General features: G+C 49.2%; 6 protein-coding genes and 1 non-coding gene across 7 annotated transcripts; 4 read left to right on the top strand and 3 right to left on the bottom strand.

Annotated features, from left to right (window-relative positions):
* Positions 1–907: 907 nt before the first annotated feature.
* On the bottom strand, positions 908–1,936 carry SEC20 (Sec20p; the record flags this gene model as incomplete). The annotated part of the gene is made up of 1 exon (XM_002552581.1): positions 908–1,936. The coding sequence occupies one exon, from the start codon at positions 1,934–1,936 to the stop codon at positions 908–910; it is 1,029 nt and encodes a 342-aa protein (XP_002552627.1).
* Positions 1,937–2,118: 182 nt separating this feature from the next.
* KLTH0C09328g (KLTH0C09328p) lies at positions 2,119–3,111 on the top strand (the record flags this gene model as incomplete). Its single annotated transcript, XM_002552580.1, has 1 exon — positions 2,119–3,111. One exon carries the CDS (start codon positions 2,119–2,121, stop codon positions 3,109–3,111), a length of 993 nt encoding a protein of 330 aa, XP_002552626.1.
* A 194-nt stretch (positions 3,112–3,305) lies between these two features.
* On the top strand, positions 3,306–4,628 carry ERG24 (delta(14)-sterol reductase; the record flags this gene model as incomplete). The annotated part of the gene is made up of 1 exon (XM_002552579.1): positions 3,306–4,628. One exon carries the CDS (start codon positions 3,306–3,308, stop codon positions 4,626–4,628), a length of 1,323 nt encoding a protein of 440 aa, XP_002552625.1.
* A 126-nt stretch (positions 4,629–4,754) lies between these two features.
* Positions 4,755–5,192, bottom strand: HCH1 (Hch1p; the record flags this gene model as incomplete). The annotated part of the gene is made up of 1 exon (XM_002552578.1): positions 4,755–5,192. One exon carries the CDS (start codon positions 5,190–5,192, stop codon positions 4,755–4,757), a length of 438 nt encoding a protein of 145 aa, XP_002552624.1.
* Positions 5,193–5,456: 264 nt separating this feature from the next.
* Positions 5,457–6,047, bottom strand: POP3 (Pop3p; the record flags this gene model as incomplete). The annotated part of the gene is made up of 1 exon (XM_002552577.1): positions 5,457–6,047. One exon carries the CDS (start codon positions 6,045–6,047, stop codon positions 5,457–5,459), a length of 591 nt encoding a protein of 196 aa, XP_002552623.1.
* A 932-nt stretch (positions 6,048–6,979) lies between these two features.
* BPT1 (ATP-binding cassette bilirubin transporter BPT1) lies at positions 6,980–11,620 on the top strand (the record flags this gene model as incomplete). Its single annotated transcript, XM_002552576.1, has 1 exon — positions 6,980–11,620. One exon carries the CDS (start codon positions 6,980–6,982, stop codon positions 11,618–11,620), a length of 4,641 nt encoding a protein of 1,546 aa, XP_002552622.1.
* A 425-nt stretch (positions 11,621–12,045) lies between these two features.
* Positions 12,046–12,118, top strand: KLTH0C09218r. The gene has a single exon. It is a non-coding gene; the product is annotated as a tRNA-Ala (tRNA).
* Positions 12,119–12,933: the final 815 nt, after the last annotated feature.

The raw sequence follows: 12,933 nt of genomic DNA, 5'->3' as shown, positions 1-12,933 counted from the left end.
AGAGTTCTGATTGCAGAGCAGTACTGGTCTAAATTAAAACTTGGCAAAAAACGTCCCAAAAAGCTCGCCTGGTCGGTGTTTATATATGTCTTTTCTTCCTGAGCGGGGTTGGGAGGCCTTGCGGTGACGACTAGCTAAGGCTCGCGTGGCTGCAACTGGTACCTGCTGGACTCTGCGTTAATGAGGGGCTTCGAAATATCTAGAAACCGTGGACTCTGCTCTTGTCGCTGCTATCGGGCTGTTTCTAGCGCGTTTGCGGGATGTTGATTGTACTGGAAAAGGAGCTAGGCCCGGCGAAAATTTTTAAAACGCCCTAGCGACAGCCGAGGACCGCTTCTGACCGTTCAAAGAAGCCACAGGTCCTTTGGCCCCATTAGCACTACACAAAATTAAATAACTTCTCGGCGACCAGAAAGCTCACCAATGACCTGAGTTAGCCGCTCAGCCAAGAGAGTCAAAAGTTCCCGTTCTTTAGAGCCCAAACATGCCTCTGTTTGTCTATGTGCTGAAGCGCTAACTGGCAACTGTCCTCACACGTGAGCTGTCGCACGTGGAGGGCCTGCGAGGTCGGCGAAAATCTTTTTTGTGGTTACAGGAGGCTCTCAGCCCTTCATGCGAGTTCGCCGAAGGTGCGTCGCCGAAGTCGCGTCGGCGATATCATGTCGTACGCATCCAACAAAAATAGCATAGTGTTACTAGGGACGTGATGCAGACACGTGGTGGCGGTTCCATGTGAAAGATTGTTACTGTCACTAATGACGGAGGTTCGGCGCAGGCCGGGTCACACTCTTGCGGGTTTGTTTGTGGTCACGTGTTATATAGGCGCGATTCACGTGATTGCGCCGTCGATGCATTATGTAGTAGCCACAAGGGCCTGTTGGCTGGGTGGGCGCGCCCATGGCGACCGTCACAGCTCGTCGCGGATTCTCGCAAATGCGCCGTCCACCGCGTCCTGAACTAGAGACTCCATGGAGGCCGTGGCCTGCTCCGTTGCGGCCGTTTGTGCGGACTCCGCAGACACCGCAGACACCGCAGACAACGCGTTTGTCGCGGTTGAGGCAATTGCAGGCGCCACGGTGTTGAGGACCATAGGGGCCGGGACCTTGGTCTTCGGCAGCGCACCTAGTGACGCAAGAAGCGCACGCGAGAAGCGGAACCACATCCACAGGGCCAGTTTCACCGGCAGCTTGAAAATGCGCCGCCATAGCACCCAGGCGATGCACAGCCCCAGAAATGAGAGCCCCGTGTAGATCTGGCGCCTCTCGCGCCCCGAGGAATCGTTAATTATCTTAACAATCTTCGAAGATGTGTGCAGCACGCCCGACAGACTGTCGAATCGGTCGTTCAGCTTGTGCATGGACCTGGTCTGCTCCTGCAGCTCACCGAGGTTCAGCTCGCTCTGCATCACCGAGCTTTGCAGCAGATGGCTGGTGCGCATCAGCGTCGATGTGATCTTCTTGTTTGTTGTCAGCAGCTGCTGTTTCTTGGACACCGGTTGGCCGGCGCCCTCCTCTTGCGACTGCTGTTCTGCCCTTCCCTGCTGTTCGGCGACCTGCTCCCTGTATTTCGCATAACGCTCTGCCCGCAGCTCTTTGAGGCGCGCGCCGAACTCGTCATTTGCCTCAACCTGGGCCGCTTTATACCGCTTCTCCAGCGCGACAACGAAGTCTACTGCCTGCACGATCTGTGCCACATGCTCTGCCGCCTCCTCGTCATCTTTGCCAGCACCGCCCTCTATTTTTAAGTCGTTAAACCTCTTCCAGCTTATGCGCAAGCCGCGATGCCGCTGCGTCGCGCAGACTATCAAAACCCGGACCATTTCAGCGTATTGGGAAAGGACCTCCACCGCCGCTGCCGAGTAGGGGTCTGAAAGCAGCTGCGCTTCTAGCTGCTGTAGCTTTGACACGTAGCCATCGAATTCTGAATCTTGGATCATCGCGCCACGAAACCTGTCCGCTGAAGAGAGGGATCCACATTGATATATACCCAACTAAATTCCAATTCAAACTTAACTTATTTGACTCGTATGATGCGATGTCGATAACCTTTTAAGCGATCGGATTAGCCGCCGAGCTCTTCTCTCGTAGATCTTCATTTTTGATATCAAGCGAGGTATTAATGAACGACTCAACTTACCGTGTGTCGTTTTCAGAAGATTCAGACGATTCCCAGGATGACACGGTCGTCCCATTCATCACCCTCGTCAGAAACAGAAACGTCCTTCCCCCTTCAGAGTTTGTTGATTCAATCGCAAACGACAACTTGAAAAACTGCCACAACCTCGTGTTCCTCCTGTGGTTACTCAATAGCCCAGTCCACCTCAACCACGAGTTTTTGAGGAGTGATCGCCCATTCCTGCTATTCAGCAATTGCTACAGTGCCTCTGGTTCTCACAACTACGAAGAATATTTGCAAATATGGCCTCGATTCGCGAAAACAGGAGGAGATTCGGCAGACAGCTTTGAGGTTTCGGTGTTTCCACAGGCGCTTCAGTTCACCAAACTTGACCAATTCCGCATGGACAAACTGACGCATCAGTATACGCAACAGTTCGGCCGCATACTGAATTCCTACAGCTTACAAAGCTCCCAGCAAAGCTCACATTACCTAAGGGCGAACCTGCACGCTCTGCTCCAGTCCTACGTGTACGACACATTATTTGATCTTTTCTTTAAGTGGAAAAGCTGGAGCCAAATTACGGGCAGGGGTTTCGGACTTGTATCCTTCTCATCGCTGGTGGGGAAATTTTGGGACTCCTACATGTGCTTGCAATTTGATGACTCGCTCCAGAGCCTTGCGTCAACCCTTAATTCTAAGTCCGATTGCAAAAACTTCACACAGCAGCCTGAAACTGACTTCACTGGCTGCAAGAGTTGGCGTATTAGGTACGCGGTGTGGGTCGATACTGCAAACGGTATAATGCTACTGATTAATGGTGTTAATGGGGGTAATATTGGGGTTGTGCCGGCCCAGGGACTCGACTTGACTCCTCGAAATGTTGAGCAAAATATATCCAAGTTGTTGCTATTTGTTAACATGTGCTTAATCGAGTGCCTTTCATGGGAGCTCAATGGCAAGACAGAAACAGGGCTGTATATCAAGGGCGGATGAACGGTGCCGACACAAAGTCTTCCTCACATTCGTTTGTTTAATAGGCTATTTTTCGTAAACGAGACGAATAATTTTTCAGGGTTCTACGAAGTTCATAGAACGAGTAGTTAAGAATCACAAATCATTGCGCTTTACCACTACCTAGCCAACGCTTTTCGCAGATTCTTCAGCAAAGCTATCACAGAGTTCCAACTATGGCGAAATCTAATGCGCCTCTTAATCCCAGAACTACGAGTTTCGAGTTCAGCGGGATTCCCGGAGCCTTGGGCATCACGTTTGGCCTTCCACTTGTGTGCGTCGTGCTCAACCAAATGATACGTCCAGACTACCATATCACCGGCTTCTTTTCGAACTTTGATGTGGCAGAGCTATGGAACCATATTAAACCCCTGAAGTGGTACATGACAAATAGAGAGTTGTGGACTTATTATTTATGTTGGTTTGGTTCCTTAGCCATCCTCGACGTTGTTCTACCTGGACCTGTTATGGAGGGCGTGGAGTTGAGAGATGGTACAAAGCTGAGGTACAAGATCAACGGAATCGCCCTTTGCTCCTTGCTTTCATCGGTTCTGGCCGTGAGATGGAAGCTAACCGGGGGCCAGTTGCCCGAGCTACAATACCTATATGAGCACCAGACTGATTTCTGCATCATTGTCGTTATCTTCTCGTTTATCATGTCAGTTTTTCTCTACATGGCCAGCTTCTTCCCATTGACTGGCGAGAACGGCACTGGAACAAAAGAGCGCATACTTTCGGTGAGTGGCAACACCGGTAATGTGATTTACGATTGGTTCATCGGCCGCGAGTTGAACCCTCGTGTGGGGCCTCTGGACCTTAAAATGTTCTGTGAGTTGCGCCCAGGTTTGCTGCTATGGTGTTTGATAAACATCTCCTGCTTGCATCACTATTATTTGGAGACTGGCAAAATCAACAATGCCATCCTGTTTGTAACATTGGCCCAAGGATTCTATGTCTTCGACGGTGTACTGAACGAAGAGGGTGTGCTTACCATGATGGACATCACCACGGATGGATTCGGTTACATGTTGACGTTTGGAGACTTGGCGCTAGTTCCTTTCACTTACACCTTGCAAGCTAGATATCTCACCGTCTCTCCCATAACTTTGACCAAGGGGTACCTGGCTTTCTTAACGGGAATCATGGCACTTGGCTACTACATTTTCCATTCTGCAAATAAACAGAAATCCGACTTCCGTCACGGCAAACTCCCACACTTGGAAAGCATGGACACCAAGCGCGGCACCAAGCTTCTCTGTGATGGCTGGTGGGGCATGTCACAACATATGAACTATTTTGGAGACTGGCTGATTTCTCTAAGTTGGTGCTTGGCGACGGGGTTCCAAACTCCTCTGACCTATTACTACTCGCTCTACTTTGCCACGTTGTTGTTCCACCGTCAACAGCGTGACGAACATCTGTGCAAGATCAAATATGGTGACGATTGGAAGAGGTACGAGGAAAAGGTCCCTTACAAAATCATCCCTTATGTATACTAGGGAGCAAAAGTATTGACTTGGCGGTTGTCCGGACCGCCACTTTAGTCTTCATTTTAGCTTACTTTCTATATTTTCTCTGTATATTCCTCAAAAATATAACAAGGCAGCCCTTGGAACCCTGCCTGTTCACGACTGTTGCACATCCCTGGAGTGGTGATCTATGAGGTCTTGCTGATACTTGCAGAGAGCTTCGCGCAACAGAGGAACGAACTCATCTCTGACTAACGCATGGTGATCACCAAATCCTTCAGGGCGGATTTCGAAATCCGTTTCATCATGAACAAGCTCTGGAACCACGATCTTGCCTTCGCAGACGCTATTCCCTGATTCGGCTTCCACAACCTCTGTAGCAAACGAGAGGTCGAGGTCGAAGTAACAAATGACTTTACCCTTGCGCTGCGAGACGTGCGAATCGCCTGAAACAGAATTGACTCTGGTAACACGTACTGTGGTTGCGCCGTCTTTGGCATCACAAGAGATCTTTAGCTCTTGCATGTAGGTTTGGGTCCATGGCAATGTGTTCTTGTCGACCCAGTGCCAGTTGTTAGGATTCAGAACCACCATCTCCAGTTGCTAGGGATCGATTGTGAGCGAAAAGAGATACAAAGAAGGGGACAGCGTAAAACTCAAGAGATACAGGCTCTCTGGCGAAACAATTAGGCTTGCTTATGCGTATTTCCCTCTTTATAAGTATAGGAAACTTGGCTCATCGCAGCGAATCTTCCAGATACAACACTGAAAAAAAAAAATGCTAGTAGCCGTGATCAAAAGACAGCGGGAGCTGAATTGCACGTCCTCCTAAAATGGATCAACACATAAGACCGTCGTCTACTTAGACTTCGATTTGGACTTAGAGCTGATGGCTGCGGTAGAAGACAGCGCTGCTATACGCGACTTGGAGAATAGCAGCCAGGGCTTTTCTTTCACGTGATCTACGTGTGCGCTCAGTTGGGTAGCGATGTGAGGGTCGAATTTGCCGTCTTGAACCACCAGTAAGAGGCCGTCATGGTCTGTCGAGGTGCAAGCACCCAAAGAATCGCTGGTACCGCGTGGCAGTGGCACTAATGTGATGTCGCAACTGCTGACTTGTGCGAGAATTGGGATCTGTGACAGCAACACGCTTGGCACGGAGTCGCGATTGCAGACAAATAAGAACACGGAGTCTGAGGTGGGCGGCGCTTCTAAGTACTGCACCACGCTGTTGAACCCGAAATGAGCGTTGAGAGTGCCCTGAAGCTTCATTGCGTGTGCGTGCGCCAAAGGCTCTATCACGTGACTACGAACCAGTTCTGCGACGAGCGGCTGGTCGCGTACGTAGGGCCACATGTGTGCCTCATCTGTGAATGGGTTGTCGAGAATCGGCTTGTATACCTGCTTCCGGCGCGCAGTATTTTGCTGGATTTCCTTTAGAGAGCTCATCGAATTCTTACCCTGTTGTCAACTAAGTGGAAAGAGACTTTTCAGAAGCCAAAAACCAATTAGCGCGATGAGCCGTGTGTTGTGATTGATTGGATGGGAATAAGTGTTGAGTAAACGTATAGACCTTGGCAACGGCCGGGTTGCCAGCCGGGGCGTCAGCCGCTTCTGACAACTTGCGAGCTCCCCAGTGATATTTATGCAAGTATTGAGTTTGTTCTTGTGGGTTTAAGTAAGGCGCGACAATAACATAGTTGGTTGGCCCCTTCGTATGTTCAGCTCAAGCTCGTGCTCCTACAACTACGTGGTCCCTCAAGTAGCAACAAGCTTTCAGACCGAGACATTTATGTATTCGCACCCATAGCGCAAAGTTCCACAGCTGGAAAGTGAGTTCCGCACTCTTTCTTGAATTTCTTTCTCATGTAGAGAGGTCTTTATAACAAGGCAGCGTCTCCTGTTGTAAACAAGCGCGAGCGTCATGCGTGGTCTGGCATTTTTATACGTATGTGTCCAGGCACTTATTCTGAAGACTTTCTCTTCATACAATATCTTGCGCAGCACTTCTGAGAATAGCTCGCCCCTATAAATAATACAGCTCTGCCAAATAGCAATACGAAAGGCAGCACAGAGGTTCTTGACTTCTTGGGCGTGGGATTGGTAAGGCGCGCCATCTGCCTAAGCTTTATAAAAGAATTTAACCGGGATTCGTGTACTTTGCGCATACCGTTTAGGGTGTCTCTGTTAGAATTTAGATACATTATGTTGAGGGCCCCAACCTATAGCGCTCTGGAAATGCTCTTGAACATGACCGCTCACTGCATTCTGGAGCTCTCCAAATTTCTGTTGTCCGACATTCGGCCGATGCTCAGACGTCCATTGTCGCCTTTATCTTTATCGAAGAAACTATTTAAAGTTTTCAGCTTTCGCAGGTGCGGATGGCAACTTACCAACAAACACATACCATAAAACGACAGTTCATGGGACAGAAAGACTGTGCGTATGGTCTGAGGCCGTACCCGGATCACAAAACAAATGCCCTGAATCCCTGCTTTTTGTCAGCTGTGTCAGTGGGCCATGCATCGTTTTTCGCAATTATTGGCGTCTTTCAACTAGCTCGCCTCGCGCGCGAAAGGCGTGTACCTCCCAATTTTAGATATGTTTCCTCCTGGAAATCTATTTCTACCAGACATCTTCTCCACTTGTCAAATATCGGGTTGCAATCTGTACTTTTCATTTGCGCGTTATCCGTATGTGGGCCCGATACTTCCCAAATCACGAAGTGGGGCTTGGTTTCTCAACTGCTGTACGTGGCTTTAATTTCGCTACCTTCTCAGGTAATAGAGTTCTATAAATCTACTGCATCCTTGGCGGGGCAGCTCTTCTACTACCTGACCCAGATCTTCCTCTTGGGATACCAACTCGGTCAGAGGATAAGCCATTACCCCGATGAAAGATTCGTCATTGTCACCGGGAGCTACGGGGCATTTCTGGAAGTCGCCCTTCTTGTAAATGCCATCTCTATTTTCCTCTACGACCTCCTCTCTTACAAGCCGTCCCAAGAGCTGTTAAACTACTATGAAGAGCATAAAATGTACCAAGAGTGCAACCTTTTGCAGAACTTGACCTTCACTTGGATGAACAAACTTATCGGGCAAGTGTACCGCGATGGTGAGATCAAAGACCCTCATAACATGCCTTTGCCGCCAATCAATCTGAGCATCAAGGAGAAGGCTGGCGCGCTGGGTGCCAGTTGGGCCAAAGAAAACTGGACCGGGAGAAATTCCCTTCTATGGGCCATCATGAATACTTTTGGAAAGACTATTATCATAGCGATATCCATTGAAGTCGTCAAGGACTTCATGACGATTCTGCAGCCCCAGCTTTTGAGGCTCTTTATCGAGGAATTTAATCAAGACCGCGAGCGCACACATCCTCTTATCAACGCCGTCTTTATTGCATTTGCATTATTCCTCATGAAGCTAGTTTCAACCTGCCTATCAAACCAATTTTTCATTATGATTTTTGAGGCCGGGATGGGGATCAGAGGAGCGCTTATGACAATGCTCTATCAGAAGTCCCTCAAGTTGTCTTCGGAAGCTCGCGAGGGCAAAACTGCTGGTGACATTATGAACATGATGGCAGTTGACGTCCTCAGAATTCAGAGGTTTTTTGAGACCTCTCAAGAACTGGTCGGATCGCCCATTGCTCTTCTAACAACACTTGTGTCTTTATACACATTTCTGGGGTACTCCACTGCAGGCGGTGTTGTTATAATGGCGGTTATGTTTCCAATCAACAGCTACTTGTCTCGAAAGATCAAAGTACTCATCAAAAAGCAAATGGAATATAAAGATGCAAGAATAAAGACTGTCACAGAAATTCTAAATTCTGTCAAAACTGTCAAGCTGTACGCTTGGGAAGAGCCTATGCTGAAAAGACTCGACCATGTTCGTAACGAGCTAGAACTTGAAAGTTTCAAAAAGATTGCTGTCATGAATAACTTAACGCTATTTGCATGGAACTGTGTACCTATTTTGGTTGCTTCATCCACGTTTTTGATTTACGCATTGGTAATGGATGTTCCGCTGACGCCACAGATTGTATTTCCCTCTTTATCATTGTTTGATATACTCAATGACTGCATTTATACAATTCCTCGCACCATAATAAACTTCATTGAAACTGGTGTTTCTATGGGAAGATTGAAAGACTTTCTATTAGCAAAGGAACTTGACAAATCTTTCATTGAGTTCGAGAGTCTACCCGACGATCCAAACGTCCCCGTCATCGAAGTGCATAATGCAACCTTCTTGCGCAATTTGCCTACTAAAGCAACAAGCGAAGAAAACTACGATGAAGAAGCGATGATCGAGAGCTCGCGTGTGGCCTTGAAAAACATCGATGGATTTCAGGCTTTAAAGGGGCAACTGGTCTGCGTTGTTGGTCGCGTCGGTGCAGGAAAATCAACGTTTTTGCATGCGCTGTTAGGCCAGCTACCATGCATAAGTAGTTCACATGATCAAGCGACACCTAAGATGCATTTCAGGTGCGACTCAGTTGCACTATGTTCCCAACAGGCCTGGATACTTAACGCCAGTGTGAAATACAACGTTTTATTTGGGCACAAATATGATGAAGCCAGCTACAAAGCCACCATAGAAGCGTGCCAACTCCTTCCTGACCTAGGAATTCTCGCCGATGGCGATGAGACCCTTGTTGGAGAAAAAGGTATCTCTCTATCTGGGGGCCAAAAAGCACGGATTTCTCTCGCAAGAGCGGTTTACTCTAGGTCAGATGTTTACCTTTTGGATGACATCCTAAGTGCTGTTGATGCTGAGGTTTGCAAACGCATTATTGACCATGTTTTGAGCAGAAAGACAGGATTGTTGAAAAACAAAACGGTGATTCTAACGACGAACTCTATATCCGTCCTGAAGCACTCTCAAAGCATATATGCTTTAGAAAACGGAGAAATTGTTGAGAGAGGTTCATTTGATGAAATTATGAGCAAAGACGCCGAGTCAAAGCTCAAGACCTTGATTGCAGAGTTTGGCTCTGATAGCTCGGCTGTAAAGGATGATGAACCTATTCCAGAGCAGAAGCCCCCTGTTGATCTACAAGAAGTCGAAGATGATGCTTTGGAAGAAGAGATTAATCCAGAGGTGCCATTCGAACTTGACAATGCATTCTCGTCCGATTTTAGATCAAGAAAGGCATCGATGGCTACTTTGAGGGCTCGCAAAATAATTGATCTTAATGCTGACACCAGGAAGACCGCGCAAAAAGCAGAAAAGAAGGAGAAAGGTAGGGTCAAGACTAAGGTATACGTCGCTTATCTGAAGGCTTGCGGGATTTTGGGAGCCGTTTTGTTCCTCGTTTTCATAGGGTTTTCAAGAGTCCTCTTGGTCGGCGAGAATTTCTGGTTGAAGCACTGGTCCGAGAAGAATGAGAAGAACGGGGAAAATAGAAATGCCGTGTTTTTTGTGGGGATTTATGTTTTGATCTCCTTGGGAGCCGCCTTTTTCAATAGCGCTAGAAGTATTGTCTTACTGTTGGTGTGCTCTATCAGAGCGTCCAGGAAGCTACACGATAGTATGGCAGTCGCAGTGCTGAGAAGCCCTATGAGCTTTTTTGAAACCACACCCGTTGGCCGTATAATTAACAGGTTCTCGAGTGACATGAATTCTGTTGACGACAACGTACAGTACGTTATCAGCTTCTTTTTGATCTCTATTTTGGATTATGTCGTGGTTGTTGTTATTATTGGCTACCAGGTGCCTCTCTTTTTGCTTGTGAATGCAGCTCTACTTGGAATCTATCTTTATTACCAAGTCTTTTATGTGACTTTAAGCAGGGAGCTCAAGCGGCTAATGAGCACGAGTTTTTCGCCAATCATGTCGATGCTAAGCGAGACGCTCGCTGGACACATGGTCATCAACGCGTTCAACCATTTCTCACGTTTTGACTACCTCAATATTGAAGCAGTGCAGTTCAACATAAACTGTGTTTTCAACTTCCGCTCAACCAATAGATGGCTGTCGATTAGATTGGAGTCGATTGGCGCACTTATGATTTTGACAACGGCGCTTTTGTCCCTTGCGACAACCACCGGAGATAAAGCACTATCCACAGGTATGGTGGGTTTGCTTATGAGTTACGCTCTCCAGGTCACCAACAAGCTGATGTGGATCGTGAGGATGTCGGTTCAGCTAGAAACAAATGTTGTTTCGGTGGAGCGGATAGTTGAGTACTGCGACCTCCCCCCAGAGGCGCCCCCGGTCATCGAGGACTGCCGGCCAGAGAAGAACTGGCCTGCACAGGGACACGTTGTCTTCAAGGACTACTCTGCGCGTTATAGAGAGAATTTGGACCCGGTGCTGAAGAAACTGAACGTTGAGATTAACCCGCAGGAGAAGATCGGTATTGTGGGACGGACGGGCGCGGGCAAGTCCACTCTTTCGCTCGCGCTGTTCAGAATACTTGAGCCATGTGGCGGCACCATTGTTATTGATGGGGTTGATATCACTAAGATCGGGCTTGCTGATCTGAGGTCGCATCTGTCGATCATTCCTCAAGACGCACAAGCGTTCGAGGGCTCCGTGAGGTCGAACCTGGACCCCTTTGAGCAGTACTCCGACGACGAGATTTGGAGAGCGCTGGAACTGTCGCACTTGAAGCCTCATATTCTCAAGATGGCCAACGAAGAAGGTCCCGAAAAGACGAAGAACCTGCTTGAGACCAAGATCAGCGAGAACGGAAGCAACCTGTCTGTCGGCCAGAGGCAGCTGCTGTGTCTATCACGAGCGCTTCTCAACCGGTCGAGGATCCTGGTGCTGGACGAGGCCACGGCCGCGGTGGACTCCGAGACTGACCGGCTCATCCAGGAGACAATCAGGGCCGAGTTCAAGGACCGCACCATCTTGACCATTGCGCACCGGATAGACACTGTGATGGACAGCGACAAGATCATGGTGCTGGACCAGGGCGAGGTGAAGGAGTTTGACAGCCCATCCAACCTGCTGGCTGACAAAAACACGATCTTCTACAACCTGTGCTCGCAAGGCGGCTATTTGTAAGTTGTAGGATGTGAATATTCATAGTTAATTGTTAGTGTTTTCAGAAGGGCGTGCGGATAGGCTTTGCTGCGTAGCCGGTGTTTAGCATTAGGCGGAGCGACTGACGTTTTCGGTGTGTCTCTGTCGAAAACACCTGAGTATTCTCAAAAGTGTTTCCTATGACATAAACATAAAAGCGAGCGGCGAGCGAGTTCCCGTGTAGAGTAAAAGAGTCACAGGCGGTGTAGAACAAATCCGGATCCACCTCAATGCTGCCGCTCGCTCCGCTCATCGCGCTCACCGCCCTCATCGCCCCCACCGCCCGTGCCAAGCCCATCTCTATACACCCACACGACAGCCCTAGAAGTCCCGTACACCCAGGCTCACTGTCTGACCGCCCCCGCAGAATAAGTACCCGGCCAAACCCCCTCCAGATATCAACATCTGGGCGTGTGGCGTAGTTGGTAGCGCGCTCCCTTAGCATGGGAGAGGTCATCGGTTCGACTCCGGTCTCGTCCATTTATTTTTGCTTCCTACATCCATGACCACATGATCACAATCGCGCCGAGGCTCCCGGCGACGACAACGCAAGCATAATGCAAAGCTGTGCATACCCAGCGTGCAGCACCAACATATCATCGTCATTAACCGTCGATAGCTGTGCGTCAACGCCTACCGCGAATCATTGTTTGACCGTCCGACGCACTCGCAATCATGCCAATGCTGGTAGCCAAAGGTGTTCTACGCGGATAGACCTTCGCTAAGGGTCCTTGCAGTGTGCTCTGTATACAAACGAAGAAATCTAGCGTCGCCTTGCGTGCGCTCACGTGACCAGACTCCAGCATACGGTTTTCGGTGCATATTCCGTGCATGACACATACGCAAGCGGCCTGCATACCGGACTCGCTTCTCGTAAACAAGTCGCGGTACATAGGTGATAGGAACGGGGCGAAGCACCGAAACATTTTTGGGTTCCGCCGATTGGGGAAACACCACGAAATGCTCATGCGCAAGCAAGTGCCGGTTACGACGACCACATGCTTCTGCGTCGCGGCAAGAATGGGCTGCGCGACGTTATGGTGTGGCAGGCGTGCTGGACGCTGCAGTTCTCTTGGTTTCTAATAGGCGCGGGCTAATTTTCGCAGTCGACCCGTATCGCTACGGACGAAACAGTGATTCGGGCTAGCCGCCGAGCTTCTGCCTGGTGTTACACGCTGGAGCTGGCGCGGGCCCTTTGAGAGCGCAGGCGAGCGTCCGGCCCTGTGGCAGAGCCAGCCGCAGGCCCAGGGACATGCCTCAGGACGGGTCCCGCGACAGCGGTGGGTCACGGGGAC

Source organism: Lachancea thermotolerans (assembly GCF_000142805.1).
Source record: "Lachancea thermotolerans CBS 6340 chromosome C complete sequence".
Classification (NCBI taxonomy): domain Eukaryota; kingdom Fungi; phylum Ascomycota; class Saccharomycetes; order Saccharomycetales; family Saccharomycetaceae; genus Lachancea; species Lachancea thermotolerans.
This window is presented reverse-complemented; position numbering and strand designations above follow the sequence as displayed.